The 27448-nt window shown below is 46.0% G+C and overlaps 1 protein-coding gene across 1 annotated transcript in view; it reads left to right on the forward strand.

Moving 5' to 3' along the window:
• The first annotated feature begins 1567 nt into the window (after positions 1-1567).
• Positions 1568-27448, forward strand: part of LOC129340933 (uncharacterized) — a 28942-nt gene continuing 3061 nt past the window's right edge. The window contains exons 1-2 of the mRNA XM_054995828.1: positions 1568-2133; positions 5735-6259. Of these exons, the coding sequence (XP_054851803.1) occupies positions 1719-2133; positions 5735-6259 (940 nt within the window). The 5' untranslated portion in view covers positions 1568-1718. The remainder of the gene's footprint in view (positions 2134-5734; positions 6260-27448) is intronic.

The following is a 27448-nucleotide window of genomic DNA, read 5'->3' on the forward strand; positions in this document are numbered from 1 at the left end:
CAACACTACACAGGCTTTTGTTTGGGGCGGGGTGCTGCTGTTGAACAGTAGTAAGCATCCAGGCCTGAGTCATGCAAGTTATGTGGTACAAAGTCACTTGGTGGTTACTTTTGGGCCTGCCTCAATGAGTCCTCCATCAAAGGCCAAAAGAGCCCTGGAAAGGTCCCTTCTTCCTGCCTTTACTGACCAAAACCAAGCCTGGAATACTGACTGAACTGCTATGGTTATCTAGCAACAACTACTGAGGGTATATGGTTAAAACTATTGGTGCTCCTTTGATCATTTTGGGGTTTTTAAGCCCCCTTTCTTTTTCTTTCTTTCTTTCTTTCTTTCTTTCTTTCTTTCTTTCTTTCTTTCTTTCTTTCTTTCTTTCTTTCTTTTAATTTTCAGATTTTTCTGCAAACCTGGGACATTTTTAGATGCGTAGGAAGATATGTCTTATCTGTCCATGGCTCCAATCTTCAGTTTTAAGTATCCTCAAATCTTTGCTATTTGGCTATTAGTATACAAGATGGGTGGCGGATTTGAGGCAGCCTTACCTGCCTGAATACCTGACTCTGAGGAAGAGAGGATTTTTTAAATGTGATACTGTGGTAAAATATCCTCCCTGGGAATTCATGGTAATTAGCAAAGGTTGGTGATATTTCACAGATACATGAATGTTCAATCTCTCCTCTTCTCCCTCTGAACCTTTTCCCATTCTTTCCCTGCAGAAAGATGGTGACTAACACATCGGTTTTCAGTCCCAACTTCATGGCAAGGAAGGGTTTCAAGGCATGATAATTCAAATACAATATGATACTGCCTCCATCAGCTGAGATATTAATTTAATTAACCTTGATACTAGATGGATTGAAATAGGCACTCCCGGTGCGCGTGCGCGCGCGCGCTTACCCGGGTGCCTGGCTTTGCCCTCATGCACGGAGGGAGAGCGGCTGGCTTTCCCGGGCATCCGGGAGCCTGACGTGGGCGTGGTTTCAGAGCCGTTATTGGCTCTGCCCGCCTTCCCCCTCCGTGCAGTTGCTGGCTGGCTCGTGGGGGAGAGGACGTGCGGCCGCGTCTGCTGCGCTGCGCTGAGGCCGCACGCCGGGACGGACTTCGGCCGAGGAGGCTTTGCCGCGGCTTTCCTTTGAGGGAGAGGGCTGTCGGCTGTGAATCCGGTCGCGGGGACTGAGCGTTCGTTGCTCTAGCCCCCTCCCCCCCCCCGTTTTTTCTCCCAGGGCTCCGGGTTCTGGGCGGGTTGGGGGCGGTGGGGGTGGTTGTTCCCCCCCCCTTACCTGGTTCTGTTTTTGCGGCGCCGTTTCCGCGCCGCTGCAGTTGAGAACAGCGGCTCCTCGCCCTACAGGGTGGCCGCCCTCTGGGGTGGTCTTGTTGGCACCCTACCTCTTGCCCCACCCCCACCCCTTTCCCTCTGGTGGCCCTAGGGTGGCCTTTGCCTTTTCTTCTCTCCAATATAGTATTTAAAAAAAAAAAGAGAGAGAGAGAGAGAGAGAGAGAGAGAGAGGGAGGGAGACTGAGAGTGTGGGGGAGAGTGTGGGGGAGAGGCTAGGTTGGGAGGAGGTTTTAATCGGCTGTATCTAGTAGCATACGCTGGGAATTTTATCCGGCCGTGACCTTAGGGCACGATTTGCATTACTGGCCCTGGTATTATTTGTGTTGCTGGTGAGGGCCTAGTGCCTGGTGTGTCGGTTGGCATCTGCCCCCCTCCCCTTGTCATCATGCCTCCAAAAAAAGGGGTAGGCAACAGCAAAGGCAAGCAGCCTGCTAAGCGCCCCAAAGTCAGTGGGCCTCCCCCTGATTCGTCCTCTGATGAGGAGGATTCAGGGTCGCTCCGGCAGGAAATTTTGGCCAAGTTGGCCTTATTGGAACGGGCAAAGGGGGTTTCTTCTGGTCAGGTAGTTCCCGGCAGGGCTGGTAGGGCTTCTAAGAAGGTTTCCCGGGCCACTTTTCAGCGCGATGTCCTCACGCGTCTTTCTGTTCTGGAAAGTTATACAGGTGGTGAGATGAGCGGTGCGGGCGTGCTTCAGGAAGATCTGGACCGAGCTGGGCCTTCGGCACGGGCAGAGGATGACACAGCCGAGGTGTCGGAGGTTCCTCCAGTAGCGGTGGCAGTGGATCAAGTGGAGCCCGAGGGTAAGTCCGCTTTGACACAGACATCTCAGACATGGCCATGGGGGCCTATAGGGTCATCATGTGGTCCCACTAGCTGGGGATCTCAGTTGCCACATTCTTCCTATTCTAGTCATCCGGCTTGGCCAGGTATTCCAGGGCAGCTGCAACCTGTAGGTGTTGGGCCATGGCAGCCTTGGGGTCAGGCGCCTGTCCCGGCTCAGCAAGGGCTGGGGGGACTGGGTCCGGTCCCTGTTACGCCTGGTTCCATACCCGCTGCACCTGCTTCTTCAGCCACTGCGGGGGGTAGCCCACAACCGTTTGGGCAACCGGCAGCTTTCTGGCCTCCCTATCTAGGGGGTCTTTATTATCAGCCCACCGCCTTGGGGTCGTTGCCCTACCGGGCCATGCCGTTTGGTGACGCGGCCCTCCCTTTGGGAGACCACCTGACCCCTGCCACCAGGGACAAGATATTGCGTGGTGAGTTCGTCGACGTCTTTGCTCTTCTTTTCCGGGAACTGGAAAAGAAGGATAAAGAGGACATGGATGAACGCGATAAGGAGAGGATGAAGAGGCGTAAGGTGGATCGTTCCTGGTCCAATTGGCTGCCGGGTATGTTGATCTATGCCGGGGTTCTTGCCCGCGCGCAGCCTCACAGGGCTGCCCCCCTGTTTCAATATATTGATATTATATACAGGGGATATACGGATTTCGTTGGTGCTGCTTGGATGCAGTACGACGAAGAGTTCCGTATGCGTGCAGCTTCTGATCCTACCTTGCCGTGGGACCGTATACATCAGCAGCTTTGGCTGCAGTTGATGGCCCCCGCCAAACCCAATTTGGGCGATAGGGCTGACAGTGGGCATTTGTTGCATAGGCCTGCCTCCACCTCTGGTACCCGCGCCTCAGCGGGGCAGCCGGTTCAGCCCCGGCTGCTTTGTTGGGACTTTGCCTATCAGGGCGTGTGTTCCAGAAAAGGGTGCGGGTTTAAGCATGAGTGCCCACGATGTAAGGGCCCCCATTCATTTCCGGCCTGCCCCCGCCCCAAGCCTCGGGGTGGCGGGTATAGGCGCCCAGGAGGCGGCTCCGGACAAGTTGCTCCTGACAAAGGGTCCTTCTCCCATAAAGCTGAGGGTTCTGGCTGAGGCCTTGCGGACTTATCCTGACAGAGTTTCTGCACGGTTTTTGTTAGACGGCTTCACTTATGGTTTTAAAATTCCGTTTCAGGGCCCTCGGGCCCCTTTCATGTCCCAAAATTTGCGTTCAGTTAAGGGTTTGGAGGACGTAGTTAGGCGTAAGATAGACAAGGAATGTGCTGAAGGGCGTGTCTTGGGCCCATTTGCAGCCCCTCCGGTGCCCAATTTGAGGGTTTCCCCCCTGGGAGTTGTGCCTAAGAAGGCAGCGGGTGAGTATCGGCTGATACATCACTTGTCTTTCCCCAAGGGGGATTCCGTTAATGACGCCATTCCGGAGCATTTGTGTTCCGTCAGGTATACGTCATTTGACGAGGCGGTTAGTATGGTTAAGAGGAATGGTTGGGGTGCGGAAATGGCGAAATGCGACATAAAGTCAGCATTTCGCCTTCTCCCTGTGCACCCGGGGGACTTTGAGTTGTTGGGGTTCTCCTTTGAGGGCCGGATTTACATGGACAGGGCGCTCCCAATGGGTTGCTCTGTGTCCTGTGCGGCCTTTGAGAAGTTTAGTTCCTTTTTGGAGTGGGCCTTGCGTCAGAGGCTGCGAAGCCGTGACTCCGCCCACTACCTTGATGATTTTATTTTTTGTGGTCCCCGGGGGTCTGGACAATGTGCCCGCCTGTTGGTGGGTTTTATGGCGTTGGCGGAGGAACTCGGTGTTCCGCTGGCGCATGAGAAGACCGAGGGGCCCACGCAGGTGTTGACGTACCTAGGGATCGAGATTGATACGGTGGCGCAGACATTTCGTCTCCCAGCAGCCAAAGTGGCCGATTTGCGTGAGCGGTTGATTGCCATGCGTGGTAAACACAAGGTTACGCTACGTGAGCTGCAACAGCTCGTGGGTCACCTGAATTTCGCTTGCAAGGCTGTGGCACCTGGGCGCGCCTTTTTGCGACGCCTGTGTGAGGTTATGGCAGGCTTGCGTTTGCCCCATCATAAGGTTAGGTTGTCTGTAGGTGTTAGGGAGGACCTTCAGGTGTGGGAGGACTTTCTTGCCTCATTCAATGGAGTGACTTTATGGCGGGAGGAATTGCTCCTGGAGGCTGAATTGCGGGTGGCTTCAGACGCTTCCGGGGCTTGGGGCTTCGGTGTCTTTTTTCGGGGACACTGGTGCGCGGAGCCTTGGCCAGCTGGTTGGCGCACTACAGGCGTCACTAGGGATCTCACGTTTTTGGAATTTTTTCCAATCCTGGTTGCGCTTTGGTTGTGGGGGGATGAGCTCGCTAACCATGTTGTCCACTTTTGGTGCGACAACATGGCAGTGGTGCACGTGATCAATTCCCTCTCTGCCAGATCTCCCAGGGTCATGGGGTTGGTCAGGCCATTTACGCTCCGCTGCCTTCGCCTGAACATTTTGTTCAGGGCTAGGCACGTCCCTGGTATTGACAATGGGGTGGCGGACGCTCTGTCTCGCCAGCAGATGGAGCGCTTTCGCCTGCTTGCACCCGGCGCAGACCCCTCGCCATCTCTGATGCCTGTGGAGTTGTGGAGTCTTGGAGGGACGAAGTGCACAGAGCCATCCGTCTAGCCATCGCACCCAGCACGAGGAGAGCGTATGATCGCGCTGTGCGGCAGTTCATGAGCTTCCGTATTGAGGCTGGTTTGGAGCAGTGCTGGCCCATTCCGGCTGAGCACCTTATGCAATTCTGTGTTGCGAGAAGGGCTGGCGGCCTATCCGTTAAGTCCATTCGGGGGCTCTTGGCTGCCCTGGCCTTTATTAGCAAGGCTAGGGGAGTTCCGGAGATGACCGGCGACTTCAGGATTCGTAAGATGCTTGAGGGTTGGTCCCGGGAGGCTGGCGCGTGGCAGGATGCTAGGCAACCTATTTCGCCAGCCATACTGAAAGGATTGGTGGGCGCCTGGCAGTCGGTTTGCCTATCGGGCTATGAAGCGGCGCTCTTCCACGCGGCGGCGCTTACGGCCTTCTTTGGGGCTCTCAGGGTTGGTGAGTTGGTGGCTCAGTCTCGCTTGGACCTCTCTCAGCGGGCGTTGCTACTTCAGGATGTTCGGTTTGTGGGAGAGAAAGTCTCTTTAAGGATCCGGTCGTCCAAGACTGACCAGCATCGTAAAGGGTCGACTGTTTGGTTGGGCTCTTGCGCTGACGCCGAGTTGTGCCCGGTTAGGGGCTTGCGGGCGTATCTCGAGAAGAGGGGAGATGGCGAGGGTCTTCTCTTTCGCCATTGCGATGAGTCCCCTCTCACCAGGTATCAGTTCTGGTCTGTCACTGGGCGGGCCTTGGCTAAGTTGGGCCTGGAGGGCTTCAAGTTTGGTACCCATTCTTTCAGAATTGGGGCGGCTTCTACCGCCGCTGCCATGGGATACACTGATGCGGCTATTCGCAGGGTTGGGCGGTGGCGTTCGGCGGCTTACCGGGGGTATGTCCGCCCTCTGCCTGCCCCGAAGTGAGCTGTGTTGACTGTTCTTTCTTTTAGGTGCTGTGGTTCGCCGTGGGAGGTGTCGGATCCTCATCTGCGGGCACAGCATGGTCTTCTGGGCCGCCCATCAGGCCAAGAGGACCCACCTCGGATCCCAGCTTGGCCTCAGCCGTTGGGCCCAGATCGAGTGGCAGGGCCGTCGGGGCCTGCGTTGGCCGGGCCTGTTGCCTCTCCTGTTTGAGGGAAGGTCTGCCCCTCCGCCTCATTTTTTAGTTATACATTTAGGGGGTAATGACTTAGGTTGGGTCAAGGGGAAGGCTCTTACGCTGCAAGCGCAAGCTGACCTTCGGTTTATTTTGAGCCGGTGGCCGGGCGTTCTTATTATCTATTCGGCCATCCTCCCCCGGCGTGTATGGAAGGAGGCTTTGGATCATGATGCTGTCGAACGGACTAGGCGTAAGGCCAATAAGGCCATGTTTAAGGCTTTGGGTGAGGGCCTGGGGGTTTATTTACCCCATCCTCAAATTAGGGACACGTATGCCGACCTCTTTAGGGGGGATGGTGTTCACCTGTCCTTTAAAGGTAATGAGATCTTTCTTACGGATTTGCGGCAAGGGTTGAGGTTGGCCCTGCAGGAGATGTGGGGCGTTAGGGCCTAAGCAGAGGCTTGGCCCTAACGGTGGCAGGTTAGCTGGGGTAGGCAGAGCGGGCTGGTGAGCACCCGGTGGCACATCCCCATTGGTGGGGAATGGGGGTCTGTCTCGGATCGGCTGGCGGGCCTTACGGTTGCCAGCTGAGAGGGCAGACTGCCCTTGGGACCCCCCGGAAAAGGCATTACCTCGGGCCTTACGGCTGGGGTGTATGGCGCTTTAAAGGGGGGAACCATTAGCCTGGTCGGCTGGGTTATAGCCATGCAGTGGATGGCTTGCGCCTAGGGCAGGGGGTGCTCGCCCATGCAGTACGAGGAGCTGGTCACAGTGACCCCCTTGCTCGAACTGTACCGCTAGTTTCACCCTTGCCGTTAGTTAAGTCCTAGTTCAAGTGTTCAGGTTGAATTGGTCAATAAAAGGCCCTGTTTCACCCAAGCCTTGTGTCCGTCTCTTCTTTCCGAATATGTGGGCAAATAGGCACTCCCGGTGCGCGTGCGCGCGCGCGCTTACCCGGGTGCCTGGCTTTGCCCTCATGCACGGAGGGAGAGCGGCTGGCTTTCCCGGGCATCCGGGAGCCTGACGTGGGCGTGGTTTCAGAGCCGTTATTGGCTCTGCCCGCCTTCCCCCTCCGTGCAGTTGCTGGCTGGCTCGTCCCACCCTCCTCACCCTTGGATTGGCAGTACAGGTACAGCCGGTCGCCGTTTTGGGGCCAGGTAGGAATTTTTTCACCCCTCACTGGATTGGCAGTTTGTGGGGGGTGTTTTTCGCCTACCTTGTACTGCCTGGGTTTGGGTGTAGGTTTTGTTGTTGGCAGGTTAGCTGGGGTAGGCAGAGCGGGCTGGTGAGCACCCGGTGGCACATCCCCATTGGTGGGGAATGGGGGTCTGTCTCGGATCGGCTGGCGGGCCTTACGGTTGCCAGCTGAGAGGGCAGACTGCCCTTGGGACCCCCCGGAAAAGGCATTACCTCGGGCCTTACGGCTGGGGTGTATGGCGCTTTAAAGGGGGGAACCATTAGCCTGGTCGGCTGGGTTATAGCCATGCAGTGGATGGCTTGCGCCTAGGGCAGGGGGTGCTCGCCCATGCAGTACGAGGAGCTGGTCACAGTGACCCCCTTGCTCGAACTGTACCGCTAGTTTCACCCTTGCCGTTAGTTAAGTCCTAGTTCAAGTGTTCAGGTTGAATTGGTCAATAAAAGGCCCTGTTTCACCCAAGCCTTGTGTCCGTCTCTTCTTTCCGAATATGTGGGCAAAGGATAACCTAAGTCAAGCCAGCACAACTTGTATGATCTGCCAACCTATAATGTACACCAACCATAAATGGCTGTCTCCCAGATCTGGAGATGGCTGGGGACCTACAGGAATTACAACTGATCTCTAAGTTACAGACATCAATTCCCTTGAAGAAAATGGCTGTTTTGGAGGATGAACTCTATAGCACTATATCCTGTTGAGCCTCCCAACCCCCCCTCCCCATCTCCAGGATCCACTCCTAAAATCTCCAGGTATTTTCCAGCCTAGAGCTAGCAACCAGTCCATTTGCAGGTTGAATGAAGAGGAGATTGGGCTGCTGTACAAAAGCCAAGGCAAGTAGAACTGGTTGCATGCGTCTATGGGAACTAGTCCAAACAAGTTTTCTCCTGTACCAAGGCCAGCATGCAGAGTAGAAAACACTGGAGAGTTGCCGTTGTATTGTGGGATGTCCCCATAACTGTTCAGCAGTAGCACACACAATCTAATCTCCTTTTCTGGATGGTGGTACTGCAATAACCCAATTTTAACAAAACATCTCCCAAAGCAAAAATAGAGACAAAATTTACACAGCAGTAGCAATGTGCATGCACAGGAATGCATGTATATGCTCTCACATGCACACAAATAGGGGAAGTCCCTAGTACATAGGGACAGTTGGAACATTCAAATATGTTCAGGGACAGATCAGATCAAATTCAAATAATAATACCAACTTTCCATGTATATTAATCCTTTTTTTTTTGTATTTCATATTCCTGGTTTTGTCTCTTTCTACCCAGAGGCAATCTGTGCATGGTACTAACAGAAAAACTTATTGAAATATCCTTGCATGTCAGTCTAGATCTGAAATGTTTGCAGCAAAAACTTTTCCTCTCACCAGATTTTTTGTCATCTTTGTAAAAAATAAGATGGACAAAACTGGCACATTTTACAGGACCTCAACTGAGGATCTTTCAATCAACCAATAAAAGGGAGATCTCGCTGACTGATTCAGGTTACCACCTCATGGGGTAGTCACAATGTTTAGCTATACTTCATTAAAAAAGACAGTTTCCTTTTTTTTGAAAGCAACACCCTTTCATTTATGGAAGTATTTCTCTCTTTTTTCAAAACCACCAAACTGTAATAATTCACATATTTAGTTGTCAGATATTTATGCATACCGATATTTATCCAAAATTAAGTGAGCATTCATTATTTTGTTTCCTTTGCCTATTGCTTACATTTTTGTTCACTGTTTGTTCTCCACTATTCACTAAACCTGTGAATGTGATTACACTAACAGTGCAATCCTAACCTGAGCCGATTGAAATCAATTGATTTCAATTAGCTTAGACTGGAGTAATTCTGCATAGGATTGCACTGTAAATATACTAAACATACTCAAAATTGCACACTATCTGTAGGGAACAATGCATTGTCACTCATGGTCCACAAAGAGTATGTGAGGTGGTGTGTGTGTGTGCGCGCGCACGCGTGCGTAGACCACCTTAACTCTTGGGACACATAACATAAATATGTCACACTACATATATTTGCACTAATCAGGATAAATAAAATGAAGCGTTGGAAAGACCAGGTTCTTTTAATAGTGGTTAAGGAAAGAAAAAATTCTGGAGGTACATCTTCTTGTGCAGGGCAAAGAAAAATGGTCATTCTAGGAATCCCTTGTTTTATAAATGTATTGCATTTGGGTTGCTTTAATTTAAGTTTAGTTTTGGAGAGATATCAGTTTCCATGGTTTTTTAAAAAAAAGGTCATGGGAATTTATGACAAAAGTGATTTAACAAACTGAATAAAATGGGCACACACTTCAATTTTGGTTGGTTCTGCTTCTGATTAGTTCCCTACCTTTGAAGTCTTAAAGCAGATCTCTTTGCAAATGTTTGAGGTAATTTTAAGTCTGCACAGTGAGTCTTATTTCCTCTTCTTTTTTTAAAATCCAAACTATCTCTGAACCATGACTCCTCTCAGAGAAGTCTCTTTATTACTATGAAAGCTGATCAGAAAATTCCTAATGTCTTCTCTCTAAAATAACCTGTATTTATTTTTAAAAGAGACACTCCTCAGTATTTTCTCTCATTAGTAAAAGCTGACACAAACCTTGCTTGTAAAAGTTTAACGGGGTGCCAAGTTTCCTTCCTGGCCTTCCAAACAAAAATCAATGACTTCATATTACCCATCCAATGTAGAAGAGTTATTAATTCAAAGGAGAAGATAAAGGATAGTTTGTCATGTTTATATTTCCTTGCAGTGGTCCCTGTACATTCAGGGAAATGCTCTTTTCCCATCTTTCTGTTATGCTTTTTGAAACACATGCCATCTGTCTAGCCTCTTACCTGCCAACAACATGACTGTATCCTGGCCTCTGTGCCAATTCAAATAATCTTCTTCTCAGCAGAAGTCAATTTACCTCTCAGATCTGTCTACTCAAGCAAACCCTTGACAGTTTAGAACTTCTCGAGGAAGGAGAAAAAAAGTTGTTGTTCTTAGGGTCATGATATTTAATAGCCATACATTTTCAGGTGTCACCAGACAGATTTACTAAGTGGTTGCATGCACTCCATGTGAAGTTATTTATAACTTGAAAATGCTGGCCTGCAGTCTTTGTATATAACAGCTTAAGTACAGAGAGAAATTTTACTACTCCTGTGCGTCTCATGCCATTTTTTTTGTTCATTCATCAGAGTGAGGTTGAAATGTATTACATGCATAAGTTGTGTGTATGTGTAAAGTTTTGTCAAGTCACAGCTGACTTACGGCGACCACAAAATGTTTTCAAGGTAAGAGACAAAAAGAGGTAGCTTACCATTGCCTGCCTCTGTATATTGACCGTGGACTTCTTTGGTGGTCTCTCATCCAAGTGCTAACCCAGTCTAGACATGGTTAGCTTCTGAGAACTGACAAAACTAGACTATCCTAGTTCATCCGGATCAGGACTCTTAGATAAGTTTTCATTGAAAAATGGTCATATTTTTGTATTCACTATATGGGATTTTATCATAGTATTGGGGTGTGTGTGTGTGTGTGGGGGATAATTAGTTCAGTTTGTATGACTGCACCATTTGCTTTAAAGGAAAACATTCAATCCTCAAGAAGACAGAGTTTGTTAATGAATGTTATAGATAAAGAGATTTTGCAGCCTAGGGCTAAGGGCAAGGTAGGGAGGAGGCAAGGAGACAAATTCAGACCCACACCTTAGCTGGAATGAAAACTAGCCACAACTTTACTGAACACAGCATAAAAGAGCATTGGCGATGCAAGCCTACTGGGCTGTACCAACAGTCAGGGATTCAACTGTGCATTAGTCAGGGTGAAACTGTGCTGAACATTCTTTTGATTTTTGTTCAGAAATTAGCTACTGGGAAGGGAGAGGAATCATTCTGAAAAGACATTCCAGCAGTGAGAACATTTCCCTTTTTTCATTTAGTATTATTATTTCTTATCTCTGGCAATTCAGTATGTTCCTCTACTGCCCCTCCTTAGGCCTTAGTTCTCTTTCCCAAACCACTTATAACCAATACCGGCAAACCTGACAATGTTACAATACTATATAATCAATCAAAGAGGAAAGCCAATGGAGAGTTTCCCCCCCCCCCCAATTCAAAATGAAGAGCCAGATACAAGGCTTGGGTATAAATTTGGGCCATGTATTGACCAACATTAAACTTAATAATGGCAAGGGTATAACTAGCAGTACCGGTTGAGAGAAGGGGTCAATTGGACCTACTCTTCAACCTGCTTGGGCGAGCACCCCCTGCCCCAGGTGCGAGGCATCCATGTGAATGGCTGTAACCCAGCCAGCCAGGTGAATGGTTCCCCCCTTAAAGCTCCATACACCCCAGCCGTGAAGCCCGAGAGAAGGACTTCTACAGGGGGTCCCACAGGCAGTCTGCCCTCTCAGCTGGCAGCCATACAGCCCACCAGCCAATCCCTGACAGACCCCTATTCCCCACCAATGGGGAGGTGCCACCTGGTGCTCACTGGCCTACTCTGTCTACCCAAATCTAACCTGCCAGGGACCTAGGTTACAGTTCCACCACTCCAAATACCACTCCTAGAAGACAGTACAAGGTAGGCAAAAAACACCTCTTCCCTGTGCCAATTTGGGAAAAGGAGAAAAAATTCCTACCTGGCCCTGGTAACCAGCAACCAGCTAATCCTGTACTGCCATAGAGTGCGGTGGGTGGGCCGAGCTTTCAAAGCTGACTGAGCCCTACAGAGGTGGAGCCGCCCTTTATAGGGCCAGGCCCCACCTCCCAAAGCCTGGATGGACAGGAATGTAAGGCTGTCTCTCTCTCCGTGCAGTGAGGCAAAAAGTGGCACCCAGCCTAAGCATGTTTCACGTGCAGCCGGGTGTGCCATCTTGCATTGGTCTATAGATGAACCTTGCCAATCAGGGGTCTCATAATAAATATGATGACTGTTGGGCAAAACCATCCTCCTTTCTGCCTCCACTCCAGCCTTGCAGCATCAGGCAACATTCCCAGGTCCATTGAATAGGCTGGGAGAAGTGCCACTTAGGGAGGCTGGGTGGCAATTTGGTAGGAAAATCAGGGAAATGGGAAAAGCAGAATCCTTTAAAAGCAGGTTCCTGTGAGGACCATCGAGGAAGCACATGGAATGGCAGCTGGGGATTGCTAACACTTCCTTGGCAAGAGAAGGAACAATGTTGTCCAACTCCCTTCCCTGCCCATCTGAGACCTGAGGAAACCGTCTTGGCAGATGGACGGATGGGGGCGCTAGTGAAGGAGAAGCCTCACAATGACTTCATGACACTATGTAGCTAATCAGATCTGACTATGTACTGATTTCATAAAAGCCAAAATTAGTTTAGAAGGTGAACTTTTTTGAAGTAATCCCTCTACCAAAAAAGTCCAACCCCACGCACAAAAGGAAGGGTATTTTTGATGCTGCCAAAATATTTATGAGCCTGTGACTCAGTCTATTTGCTGTTGATAAAATAGTTTAAAGGGATCATCCAAGAACTGAAACACTCATTTGACAGCCAAACCACACCAGTCCTGGAGCAATATATTTACACATGGCTAACTACAGGAATTATCTACCTAGCATAAAACAATAAACTGGACAAGAGATGTGTTCAGCAACACTTTATGGGTGCTTCAGTGTAACTAACTGCACTCTGGAATGACTTTCTTCCTAATACCCTTCAAGGGAGGCCTGCACGGACTATCTCACATAATTAAAAACATGCACTGAGCCCTTTTTGCACATGTTCATTCCGTTGGTCTTTGGTTATTACCCCTCTATGTTTTCTCTGTCCTTATAGAAGGAAAATGGGGGATGGGTAAAAAGAGTAAATCCCTTTCTTCAGTTCTGATTCTGAACCACAGGTTCACTTTGCCCACTCCCACACCGCAGCCAATGGAAATTTAAAGAGATTACTGATCCAACCATAGTTTTCCAATGTCCATCCCTTGAATGCATTATCCTGCTCTTACTGCATTGTTTTCTACTTTTATAATAACATTGTCTGCATTGTTTGACATACCATGTCTAATGGGGGGGGGGGGTTGCATTGTTTCTGATTTTTGTATTCCTAGAACTATTGCATTGCTTATTAGATGTCTCATGCTTTTTGATCACATTGAATTACACTGTGTAACTCGACATGAGTCTCAGTGAGAAAGGTGGACTATAAATACTTTATTAAAAAAATAGTGCCACATATCTGAGGATTTTTTAAAAAAATGCTTAAGCAGGTGCTATCACACCAGTATGAAGGGCATCAGTAGTGGCATAGTAGCTAAGAGACCATGTGGTGAACTCAGATATGCCTCGTGCAAATCTCACTTCTCCTGTGAACAAACACGGTGGCCAAACTTCCTCCACAGCATTCAGGAAAGCATCAATGACTCTTCCCTGTTCACAACAATGCTGAGGTAAAGGTGTTTCAATGATTACCTTAATGTCACCCAGCAAACGTCATATCAGCTGTTCTTTGAGTCACATGGAGTGGTTCAAAAAACCCATTTTTAAGAAATGTTGATTAAGAGAGGATCACCCTGGTGAGATGGCTTTGAGCAAGGCACTGTTGATATGTAGATATTTTAATGACTGTCAATGACAAAATCATTTCTGTGTCCAAAATAATCCATGATGGAAGAATGAGAGCACACCAATTGCTTTTGTTCTTAGGGAAGCTTTAATACCCATTGGTTTGGTCTATTCTCCCATTATGAAATATGAGCCAATTTTTCATCCATCAGTTCAGCTGTTCACAAACATTTTGAACCTGTTGGTTTACTTTTGATGTGTTTAAACAGTACAGTATAATGCAATCAGCAGTGTTTTGTGCATGCACTTTCTCAGACAGCCCAATGGGAAATCCCACTTTCCCCCTTCCTCACAGACCTGTTGTCACTATATACTGCTTAGCAGCCAATCATATAAATAAAAGTGAGCAACTCAATCAGACAGTGTTTATAAAGAAACACTGTAGTTTTTAAAGTCTTACCATTCTGAGTTCATTTAAGTCTGTGCTGTTGACATTATTTCATGCATGCACATTTTTTCACAGGCATAGCTCCCTTTTGCATAATTTAACTACCTGACCTGAACATCCATGACCAGGGGTACCATCATCTCACCAGCCGTGCCAATGCAAAAGCCCCCAAAAGACAAAGGGATGAAACTCAACCATCACAGCTATTGCATAGTTGTCTAACATCCTTTCAGTTCAGAAGGTGGGTAAGTGAACAGACTGGAGATTCATCCTACAGATTGTGTCTATCAAACAGGTAATGTTCACCTACTGAACATATTTGCTGTGAAGTTTGCGGCATCTCTATTCATTCTTTCAAACTTAGCAAGAACTGAATTGTTGTAACTGGCTTCTCTGTTTCTTGGGCTTATTTGCTATCAAATCTCTCACATGCATCACTGCTACCGCTTCTAGTGATTTGGTATAATTTACCATAGATAAGCAACATAAAAACTGTTAGCAGGTTGATAAAACAAAAGGGATGCAAATCAACATTCCTCCATGATGCTCCCATTATTCATCACGAAGTAGAATGCTCTTGACCTTGAGGGGGAGGAGGATTCTCTGGCAAATGAAAGGCTCTTTAAATGAGAGGCATAACCAGTGGGATATTTAAGACTGAGGGGGTGGGGGGGGGCTTTTTTTTTTTTGCGCTTTCTCAGCTACTTTGTTTACGGACCCTTTGTGCAAAAGTCAATAGTACTTTCTTGGAAGTGATTTTGTCTCTGGATGAGATTTTTAAAAATGTACAGGGAGAGCTTTAAAATGGAGCTCCACACTTGCACACAATTGATAGTTGACAGAGGATCTGTTTATATATTTTGGCAAACAAAGGAGATGACAATGAACAGGGAAAGAGGAAAGAAACTAAGTGAAATTGCTTACCATAATGGATGGGTGATAGTTGTTTCCTACATGCACGTTCATTGCTTGTTGCCCCTAACAACAAATGACAGTTTGCTTCTGTGATTCCAGGATCAGTTATTAATGATAGAACGTTCATATCCCTTTATGTCAACTCAAGCAACACTTTCTAATAGTAGTGTAACAAGGGTAGGTTGGTACAGACATCTGTGCAGCATGCAAATTGTACAGGAACACAAAATAGTTATCATGTGATATATTATGTAACTATAGTATGTTACCAAAGATTGTGTGATATATTATGTTAATAAATGTAACTTAGGATCTCAGGTGCCCATTTTGCATTTGAAGAGGGTTTAAGCTGTTCAATGTAGAAGAATTAAGCACAAAAATTAAGATTAGAAGTTAAAGTAAAACATCAGGCTTAGTGAGGGCAGCCAATTAGACAGAGTGGCTCTGTGGCTGCTTCTACAGCCTAACTCAGTAAATCACATTCTGATTCTGAAGACATGATAGGGGACAAAGTTTAAGATGCGTGATATTGAACCTCAGCAGCCAGCATATTGTTCCTGCAGAACAGAGATTTGCATTTCAGCCATGGTACCCTTTCAGTTCTATAACCATTCGTAACACTTTCCTGTGTCAATTTCAGTGTGGTGTTGAAAAGGGGGCCTACCCTGGATGCAGAAATAGCTAGCTTGTGATATCATTCAGATTTAGATAAAAGTATTTCAATGTTTGCTTGCACAAAAGAGCCCTAAATTGCATCAAAACAGTTGTCCCAGTCTAATGCTACTTTTCTGGAGAGTTGCTCACATAAGATTTTCTCTTATATGCAGAGGTTCTGTAGACTTCACAGTGAACACATACAGCAAATTAACTTACTGTTTTTGACAACCATGGGCACTTGTGAGTTGAGCCTTAGACCTCTTTGCCTCACCACCATCTGATTTCAGCAGCTGCCAAACAGCTGCTGAAATCAGCTTCCGTGCAATAGATGTGGAGATGAAATTTCATTCCTTTTTCCTTGTGGTTCCTTATAAATCTATGCAGTAAATAAAATAAAGTCTCCCCCAAGTCACAGATGGTCAGTCTAGTTATTAAAAAGATGATGGAGGGAACTATGCCTCACATAAGGCTGTGCAAAAACACATGTGCATGAAATAACATTGATTAGATGGTTTTAGTTGAACATCATTTTTTTTTTAAGTCATTTAAGTATAATCACCGGCTGACTGGTTACTCACTCTTTATTTTAATGGGAACAACAATAGGTCTATGGGAGAGGGAACATGTGCTTGAAATGTTGCTATTTCCTATATTGTACTGTCTGAATACTCAAAGGAAAGAACAGGCTTGAGCAGGTCACAAACAACTGAACTGCTCGATGAACAATTGGCTCACTTCTTGTACCCAGTGAGCAGAATATTAGTAGAACCAGTGGGCATTAAAGGAGAGGCTGTGGCTCAGTGGAAGGGCTTCTGCATTGGATGCAAAAAGTCCCCAGTTCAATACCCAGGATCTCCAGTTAAAAAGACCAGGCAGTAGGTGATGTGAAAGACCCGTACCCTGAAAAGCCGCTGTCAGTATGAGTAGATAATACTGACCTTGATGGACCAATGATTTGATTAAGTATAAAGCAACTTCATGTGTGTTCATGTGCATTTAAACAGCCATGTGCGCTAGTTGGGAAGCTGGGGAGAAAGGGCTATATCCATCCATGTGCCCCTATCCTTGTGTAAGAATCCTTAAATGGGGGAGGGGGGAGTTGCTATGCAGTTCTCTCAAATGTCTTTTCCTAGAAGAATTCCAAGTTAGCCCAACAGTCTTTCTGATCTTCTCATGAGTATGTTGTCTCTTATCGCTTCTTGTCTCCTACTGCCTCCCGTTTATTCTTTGATAGAACTTCCCTTATCTCATAAATTAGTATAATTATCTTAGGTGCATGTATATGCTAATATTATTTTCCTTATCATTTGTTTCAAAAGAAACTCTGCTTTATTGTATCAATAACTCTTTTCTGTGTTTGCTGCTAATGGATTCCCCTCCCCCAAGAAATGCAAAATAGTCACACTAGACTTTTTAAAAACAAAAACAAACAAAAGCAATAAATAAAATTGAGTGAAAAACTAATCATAGATTCTTATTACCCATCTCCTTTAGAGTTTATTAGCTCTTTCCCTGCAGACCATTCATCCAACTATCTATATGTGCAGCCTAAGAACCAGAATTCAACTGAAAATCTGGCCATTAATGAGCACTAATGTATGTACTTAAATACTTTTGCCTCCTCCATCCTTCCATCCTTCTGAGGTCGGTAAAATGAGTACCCAGTTTCCTTGGGGTAAAGTATAAATGACTGGGGAAGGCAATGGTAAACCACCCCATAACAAAAAGTCTGCCAAGAAGACATTGTGATGTGACGTACCCCCCATGAGTCAGCAATGAATCGCTGCTTTACCTTTACCTTTACCCCCCCCCACCCCAATTATGAGGCCCAAAGCAAGTAGGGATGATGAGTCATTTTTTTCCTGACCTGTTGCTTTTTGTTTTTTAGAATCTCTTTCTGCATCCCACTCCTCCTAAAATCCAAATATGGATCATGCGTGTGGTTATGTAGGAGCATTAGCATTTCCATTCATTAGCATCCCTTCCCACACATCACAAGCTCTGTAAACCATGGAAAAACAATTAAAAGTAAGCTGGGATCATACATATGATTGCATTGAGACCAAAGATGCTGAGAGTTTTAATGCAAGTGTGATCACATGTTATAATTGCCATATAGAACATCTTGCTTACATGTGAGTTGAGCTCCCTCACCAAAACATCTCAATATTGCAACCAGATACCTGCTTTGAGCGCTATACCAAGCAACTTTGTACTAAGCACAGTACGGGTACGGGCTCATGGTTTGGTCACACCATGTTAGATAAGTCTTATTTCATCTACTTCTGTTTCACAGCTTGCACCTGCTTTTGTTGTCCACATGATTACCAGGCACCAGGTGCACTACATTGCAACAATCCCCAAGATGCATTGCTTTCAGTAGTTTTAAAGGGAGAGGGCATACATTACAACTCCCATGAAGGTATGTGAGAGTATGCATCTGAATTGTCTAGAACTGGATCTGGACTGCTGAGTTGTCTAGATCTGGATCTAGACAACTCAGCAGTCATTAACATTCAGTGAATTACTGTGTTATAATAAGGCACACAGAGCCACCAAAGGAGTAAGTTTAAATACAAAACAAGTTTTTCTTTTTATCAGAGTGCCATTTAAATTGGAGTTGGCAGTGGCATGAGACAAAATGGGGAGGGGGGTTGGTAGCTGTGAGAAATCAGCATGCAATCACACATGGGTATGTGTCATTTTCCTGCTATTAGACACACTTTGGGTGCAATCAAACACTCCATAAGACATTCAGATCCTGTGAATACCACTAGTGAGTATGATGTGATCCAGTGGGTAATTGGGCATCCCTGATCAAGACCATTTTGTGAGATGCTTTCCTGATGCACATACATGCATTGGTAAAACATACAAAAAGACACAGCTGACTATACAATCAAATTAAAAAAATGCCTTCCTGAACAGTTCTGTTTTACATAGTTTGTGGAATGACAGAAGCATGAGAGACTTCCTGACCACCTCAGGCAGGCCATTCCAGAAGCACCTTATTATTTATTATTATTTACTTATTTGATTTGATTTATACCCCACCCTCCCCACAGATGGGCTCAGGGTGGCTAACAACATTAAAAAAATACATTAAAATCACAAAACCATAAAATCAATAATAAGTTTTTAAAAGCCATTAAAATAGTCCAGGAGCAGGCTATTTAAACAAATATTGGGAGTCCGTATACGGGCATAGCAGATGGCCGAGGACAGCCTCAGAAGAAGTGGTGGTCTTAGATGGAAGAAGAAGGACACCTGCTGGCACTCAGCCAAAGGCCCGGCGGAACATCTCCATTTTACAGGCCCTGTGAAACTGTAACAGGTCCTACAGGGCCCGGATCTCCAGCGGGAGAGCGTTCCACCAGGCTGGGGCCAGGGCAGAAAAAACCCTGGCCCTGGTTGAGGCCAGATGGATGTCCTTTGGGCTGGGGACCACCAGGAGTTGCTTGTCTGCAGAGCGCAACACCCTGCAGGTAACGTAATGGAAGAGGTGGTCCCGCAGGTATGCAGGTCCCAGTCTGTGAAGGGCTTTAAACACCAAGGTTAACACCTTGAACCGGATCCAGAACTCCACTGGGAGCCAGTGCAGCTGGCACAGCACAGGATGAATGTGCGCTTGGATTGGTGTTCCGGTATGAACGTGTGCCGCTGCATTCTGGACCAGCTGTAACTTCCGGGTCAGGCCCAAGGGCAGCCCAGCGTAGAGTGAGTTGCAGCCTGGAGGTGACCATTGCATGGATTACTGTGGCCAGGTCCCGGAGCAAAAGATAGGGTGCCAGTTGCCTGGCCTGTCGAAGATGAAAAAAGGCAGACCTGGCAACGGTCATGACCTGGGCCTCCATTGAAAGTGTGGCATCCAAGGTCACACCCAGGCTCCTCACCATCAGCAAAGGTTTTAATTGTACCTAGTCAAGGTCTGGGAGTGGGTCCCCAGCTCGATTGCCCCACGACCCAGACACAGAAACTCCGTCTTCAGGGGATTCAATTTCAGGCGACTCTGATGTAACCATGCCATCACAGCCTCAAGACCCCTGGCCAAGGAATCCAGACCGAGATCAGACTGGCCGTCCATCAGCAGAAGAGCTGAGAGTCATCCGCATACTGGTGACAACCCAGCCCAAAGCTGCGGGCTAACCGGGCGAGGGGGCGCATATAGGTGTTAAATAGCATCAGGGAAAGAATCGCCCCCAAGGGACGCCACATATCAAAGAATGGTGAGAGCCGGACATCTGTTCCTCGAGTGCCACCCTCTGTCCCCAGTTGGAAAGGAAGGAGTTCAGCCACTGCAGGGTTGTTCCATGAATCCCCACATCGGCAAGGCGGTGGGTCAGAAGATTATGATCGACTGTGTCGAACGCTGCTGTAAGATCTAAAAGTATCAGCAGTGCCAACCCGCCCTAGTCCAGGTGTCACCGCAGATCATCTGTGAGGGTGACCAGAGCTATCTCTGTACCATGGCCAGGCCTGAAGCCAGACTGGAATGGATCCAGGATAGAGGCATCATCCAGGTATACCTGCAGCTGTTCCACTACCACCCTCTCAATTACCTTACCCAGGATACAGAAACTCCTGCAGCTCCTCCTCCTGCTGAATTGAACCTGGTAACTGATAACAACAACAACAACACTCAGAGCAGTTTACAAAGTATATTATTATCATCCCCACAACAATCACCCTGTGAAGTGGGTGGAGCTAAGAGAGCTCTGGAAGAGCTGTGACTAACCCAAGACCACATTCACCCTTGCCTTGATGAGACAGTGGTCAGGCTAAACCTCCAATTCTGAAATCCGACCTTTCCTCAAAAGCTCAGTGTAAATGCTGAAGTGCAAGGAGAGACTTTTGTCTTTTGTTGGGCCTGTTATGACTTGAGAGAGGCCCATGGCAGCAAAAGAAGCTACAAACTGCTAAGCTGGCCTCAGCAAGGAACCCTCAGCATGGATGTCAAAGTTCCCCAAAACAATTAATCAAGGTATCTCCTGCACTAAGTCCAAGATTGCTTCTGCTAGCTCAGAAAGAGTTTCCTGTAGTGAAATGGGTGGCCAGCAAACTAGCAGAATTCCCACTTTATCCCCCAACAGAAAAAGCAGTTCAATGCCAGTAATAGTTTGCGCTGGAAATCTGCAAAAGGGAAAGACTTCTTAAGAAGATCCATTCAACAGTTAGCATTAGCCAAGCCATTGTAAGGTGGACTGTAGTGATGTACCAACAAAATCCCTGAAATCCAGGCAATGCCACTTCCATATATTGTTGTTTTTCCATTATTCAAAATTTGTTTTAAAATGTCCTGGTTTTACTCATTTATAGAGACTGTCAGATTGAGATTCAGGCATGCTTTGGATTGCCTTGGCATAGGATTTTAATTTTTTTAGCAACATGAAGTTTGTTTTTATGACCCCCCTAAGAAAGAAACATCTCCAATGTTAGCCTGCTGTTGTTTGCATTCTGACTGTAATGGGCTTGTCTTTGCTCATTTCTAAACATTCCCAGAATCTAGAGATTTCACCACAAATACTAAATGTATATATTCATAGCCCATCAGTGATCTTTTGTATCCTACTTAAAATAGGTTGGATCCAATCCATAGCATTGGATCCAAAGGTGCCCTCCTATTCAGGGAACATTCCTTCTATGAGTGAGAATGCAACTTTTTGGATCCAATCCAATGTTTCCACTTTCACATTTCAAAACTCTCACAGCATGCAGAGATGCCTCACAAATGCTAAATTAATATATTCATTGCAATGATCACAGCCCTAGCCACAGCCCATCCGCCGTGTTTACTGAGTAGATGTTGGTCACGGGAAGAGAGATGTGGAAAGATTCAGTCTTTCATTCATGGAAATGCATCTCAGAGAACAAACATCCACTGGCACAGTTAAAAGCCTATAAGGCAAAGAAGAAAAGAAGCTTTCTAAGCAAATGCCAAATAAAATCAAAAGGTTCCAAAGGAAGTCTTTGACTGTGGCAAAACTGCTCAATCTAGGATTTCAAAGGATGATCAAAACTATTTGCAATTACTCCTGACTTGCACTTGCATAATCCCAGAACGGGGGGAAAAAAGGACATTTTCTCCCCCTGCTGCATTCCTCCTTTTGAAAAGAAGGAGAATGAATGAAAGAAACAGATTTCAATTGCCAGCATTCCAGCTCAGGAAACTTCCCTATAAATTCATGAATGGGTCTGCCAAGCGACGCTTGTTCATGGAGGCAATGTGAAAAGGAGGTAAAAGTAGGGGTAATTCCAAAATTTCCATCCCCACAGTTTCAGTCAGAGAATGGCCATTCGGATTTCAATTCTTCCTTGAGTGAAACTGTTGTGTCTTTATCTCACCCTTCCTCCAAGAAGCTGTTCTGGCCTCAGGCTTTTTTGCCTACTGGTTTCCCCGAGACTCAGGATTTATCCTGCAAGTTCTGAAATGGGATCGGACCCCCAGGGATTGCAGCAAAGTGCCCTTCCTTTCCCTCATCTTAAATAGACTGAGGAAAAGTAGTCCCCACTAGAGATGGGCACAGACCAAAAAAAAATGAACCGTGCAGTTCACAGTTCATCGCATTTCACCAGTCACGAACTTTCATAAACCTGCCCCAGTTCACAAACTGGTTCGTTCGGTTGGTGAAAATGTCACACCCAGGTCAGCAAATCGTCACTTCTGGGCCAGCAGAAGGCCACTTCCGGCTCAGCAGAAGGTCTGCATGAAGTCCATCCCCTGTTGCCTAGGAAACTGATTGATTGGCGCCAGGCTGTCTGCAGTGATGAACCCAAAAATGAACCAAACAAACCAGCCTAAAGTTCGTGGCAGTTCATCAGAAATGGGCTCTGACGAACTGCCAGTTCATGAACCACGAAACAGCCTGGTTTGTCACAAACTTTGGGTTGTTTTTCGATTTGTGCCTGTCTCTAGTCCCAGCTACTCTAGAGGCAGTTTCTGGAACTCACCTCCTGAGGTCTTAATTGAGCCAGAATCCTGTAGTGAACTAAATCTGGTTCCAGACCTGGTGCCTGGTCTGCTAACTTAGCACTGCATCTCCTCTTAGCTACCTCAGTATGTCCCCGCTGCCTCTGCTTCTTCTTCCAGGTAGAGGCGGATCTTTGGGGGCTACTGGTCTGTGTCCTCAGAAAATGTGACTCACCTGAGTTCCATGGTTGAGTGGGGATTTAAACCTGTGCCTCCCTAGTCCTAGTCAATTTACGATTCTTAGTTTTTCTCACCAGTTTTTGTTACCTTGTACTTAATTTTTGACATAAAATATACACTTTTCCCAGTGTTATTTATTCACCAATAAATCAGTATTAGACATAAAAATACGGTATAAATTGTGCAGAAGAATCATGTGTACACAATGTAACTGAGTATACAAAACTACGAACGAAAAGCAGACAACACACACACCTTATCAAAATGATATACAGATATAAAAATGAACAGAATAGGGTATACTTCCTCATCTCTAGCTGAAACTGCGGTTCTTTTGCTTTTTGTAGATGAAAAAAGGAATTCCTTGCATTCTTGGAACAACCCTGTTCTCGCTCCACAGATCAGTGCTTGAGCTCGACTCCCACATCCTCCACTGTTTGCTGCAAAAGGTTTTTCCTCATATTTTGTACAGTATTTAATGACTCACCTGCCCAGCACTGGTTTTTGGAACAGTGTGTGTTAACAAACTAGCAGTAAAAAATCTTTTAAAAAAATCTCTAGATGAATCAGGTCAAATGTATTATAGAACTCCACTTCTGTTCTGGATAAGTGATTATAAGGAGGATGTAGACAGTAACAGATTAGTTGTTAGAGTCCATCAGCACTCGAGTTTATGGATGTCCCTAGACAGCTCTGTTTAAGATTTCTGCCTGTTTTCAAATGTCTGCAATCCAGACCCGAGTGCGTTGTTCCTTGGATGTCAAATCCCTGTTGACTTAAATTGTCTCATGCTGTGTGACCTGCCTTAAGTCTCAGTGAGAAAGCTGGGCTATAACTGACATTAATAAATATAAAATAAATAAAATAGCAAACAGAGACAACTGGAGTGAAATTATGAATGTTTTTATTATATATACAAGCACACAATGATTGTGTATGGCTAGAATTAAAACTCAGCTCGGCAAAGTAAGGTTCTCTGATATTTTTGTGAAGCATGAGTTCTGCGTTTTGCATAATGAAGGAAACTGAAGTCCAGTTTCACAGAATCTCAAGAAAGGGCTCAGAGGGATTTCCTCTGGATACACTCCATTTGCACTCAAATTAAACCACCAAATGAAACAACAGGGGAATAAAACCCCCAATGTGGGATCTGATTTGCACAGCTCAAAAATAATCGAGGAAAGATTAATGAACCAAACCTCCCAAGAAGCAAAAACAGAGCTCCAAGAAAAACCCTGTTGGGCTTCCAAGAAGCAGAGGAACACTTGGAAATTTAAAAGGTGAAACAAACAGAACCCATCACCAGCTAACTACAAACCCTTGAGGATCGCTTCTCAATGAATCTGTCAACATGAAACCACTGCTCCATCTGAAGATTTACCCAAAGGTAGCAAAATGAAATTTCCAATGCTAATAAGAATGAAGAATTTCACAAGATGGCACTTGACTTAACAGTAACATTTTTTTAAAAAATGAATAAATTTAAGGGTCTTGTTCAGTCACTGTGTCTGGCACTATTAGAACTGGCAACACCAAGATCTGATTTAGGTTTTTCTGATTCCAGAAAAGAAGTGGTGAGGTGGGGGGATATGAGAGGGGTTGGGGGGAAAGGAGAGATGACTGCTCCTCTTGGCTTGCTTTACTATCTGAAATGGAAAAACCATTTTTCTCCTGGTGGGATACTTTAGTACTTCCAATGACAAAGCCCCAGGGAACAGAGAAGGCCTGCTTCTGAGAATCTACATTCTGAAATTTTGCAGAACTTCCCTTCCTGCTTCTCTTTTTTTTAAATTTCTCTTTGATCAAAAAGGAATTGATTGCAGTTTGTTGTAGTGGTTAAGAGTGGCAGGACTCTAATCTGGAAAAAATGGGTTTGATGCCCCACTCCTCCGCTTGAAGTCAGCTGGGTGACCTTGGGTCAGTTACAGCTCTTCCAGAGCTCTCTCAGTCTCACCCACCTCACAGGGTGATTGTTGTGGGGATAATAATAACATACTTTATAAACAGCTCTGAGTGGGCATTAAGTTGTCCTGAACAACAGTATATAAATTGGATATTATTATTGTTCTTGTTGTTGTACATCTGACTCCAAATTCCTAAAAAAGTGGATCAGAAAGGATTTTTGGATTTCCGGAAGAAACTGCATTAAGAGGAATTAAGAGAATTTCTCCTAATATCCTATTCATGCCCCAAACATCTTTGTCTAGGATGGATTGCGTAAATCAAATCAGTCCTCCAGGTTGAGTAACAACTCCTAAATGAGTTTTTAAGATCTACTTCAGAGTTCTTGTTACACGTGTCCTCTTTCAGAGAGGTAAGACAGGCTGTAAAGGATCGTATGGTCTTTTCCATAGTGGGGCAGTTGGGGTTGGGAACTTTTTCCCAACCCATACCAACCTGGAGTATTCTCTGCTAAGCTTTTAGGTGTCAGAACAAAACATTTTTATTTACCCGAGCATTTAATTTCTTCCCTGGCTGACTTCTATTTCTTGGTCAAACTGATGGACATTTCTAGCACACCACTTCCTCCAAAGAGCTTAGGGCAATGTGTAGAACCCCCCTTATCCCATTTTATCCTGTGAGGTAGATTATACTGAGACAGACTCAACTCCATGCAGTGAATTCCACACCAAGCAAGGATTTGAACCCTGGATTCTGTTTGTTATAGGCCACCACTCTAACCCCTTTACCACCAGGCCCAGCCCACCCATTGAGGCCAGCCTGGCAGCTGCCTCAGGGCGCCAAGGCGCCGGAGGGGCTCTGGCCTGGGGGCAGGGACACGCACCACGGAGCTGCCGCCACCACTGACCAGGAACACGTGCTGGCGGCGGCAGTGTGGGGCAGCTGAGTGGGCAGCCTCCTGTTCAGTTGCTCTGCGGGCCAGGCACAGCCAGTGGTGAGCCCACAGAGGAACTGAATGGGAGGGCTGGAAGGCCCCCCCCATGTGTGCACCAGCCCTGCGTGATGACGTCACATGCAGTGACATCCATCACGCAGTCCGGCGTGTGCACAGAAGCAGCCGTTAAGCCGGCGACGCTGGAGCTGGCCCTGTTTACCACACTGGCTTTTTCATTTGACGGCTTTTATCTGCTGCTCAAACGGGTGTCATTTGTTATCTTGTGGCCCGCTCTGCTGCATGATACACATGTATAACATTTATTGTTTCTTTTAGTATTTTAGGTTTTTTGTTTTTTTAAATGTTGGCTTTATCCAAGTTTTAAAGATTTTATTTTTAGTCTACACATCAGCTCATGAGCCTCATTGCTATGCTGCAGTACAGGAATGTTTTAAATGAAGAAATATATATATGGGATGGGGGGCGGGGAGTAAAATGGACTGTGTGAAGAGGATTGCAACGTTGTTGTTGTTTTAATTTAGCCAACACTTGGAGAGAGCACAGTCATCATGGTCTCTTAAACTCACTAACTTGAGCAGAAAGAAAACAGCAACAACATGACTAGTGTAAGTCCATTTTTTCTCAGGCCACAACAGCTGCTCTGGAAACATGCTTAGAACAATCTCCCTAAAAAATAGTGACTACAGTAATTCTAGAATTAGTTGGGGATTACACTAGTGTACCTTGAGGCAACTGCAAATATGTAGGAAGAGATTAATTACATAATAAAAGGGACTCTAACCTAAAATGCTAAATAGAGGCTGTCCACTGCATCTCTGGATGATTCTATGGTCAATTTTTGCCTTCTTGTACTCTGCAGCTATATGCACAGCTGGAATCATTCTGTAACTTCAGTTACTTTACTGCAGGGATGTGGCTCAGTTTCTTACTTCCAGAGGAGGCTGGCTTTTGATCTCTGTGTGTCACTGCTCTAGACTTGCCAGGAGGCAACTAAGATCCAAGGGTGGGAATTTTTTAAATAAACAAGGGTTTTGTAGGGGTGGGTGGATAAGAATAAAGTTTAGCTCAAATTTTAGTTTAGGAAAAAGAAAAAAAATATGTCTTGGCTGTCAGATCTTTTGGAAACAATGATGTAGCATCAGTATAACAAAACAAGGGGGTGGATTATTAGCTCCTTTCTTTAGAAACAAAGACATTCTGCAAATAATACCCACTGGAAGTCTATAAAAATCCCTTTTTCCTATAAAGAAAGGAAAGGGAAAAGGAGCTTCTCTAAAAAAGACTATAGACTATAATTAGGATCCAGCACTTCTCAACCCAGAGGAATGAAGATGAAGGCAAAACCCAGAGAGAGTGGACAAGGTTGCTGCAAAGCGGCAAAGACATGCCTTTTTCTCAGCAGTAAAAGTGCAATGTGCCCCGGGCAGTAAAAACATTTCATAATTGCTTTTTAAAGGCAATTTCTAGTAAAGACAACAGCAATTAATCTTAGTCGTCTAAAATGGCAACACCGGTTTATGCTGAAGACTTCTGCTTTCAAGGTCAACTAGAGTGTTATGGATTCGTATAGTCTCTCAAGGGGCATTAGCAGGATCAAAGAGTGAGAAAAAATATTCATCTATAGAAACAGGAATCACTACAAGCAAATCATACCTTTACCAAGGATCAGTTCACCATTTTTTTGTTTTTGTGTTTTCCATAGAAAGCTGTGGGACAGAGCTGAGGATGGGGGGGAAGAAGAAAATGGAACTGTCCGGGGGATGTTTTAGTACTGCTAATGAAGCAGTCAAAGACCTTCCTTTACTACTTTGTTGGAGTCGGATC

Source organism: Eublepharis macularius, chromosome 13 (assembly GCF_028583425.1).
Source record: "Eublepharis macularius isolate TG4126 chromosome 13, MPM_Emac_v1.0, whole genome shotgun sequence".
In the NCBI taxonomy this organism is placed as follows: Eukaryota; Metazoa; Chordata; class Lepidosauria; order Squamata; family Eublepharidae; genus Eublepharis; species Eublepharis macularius.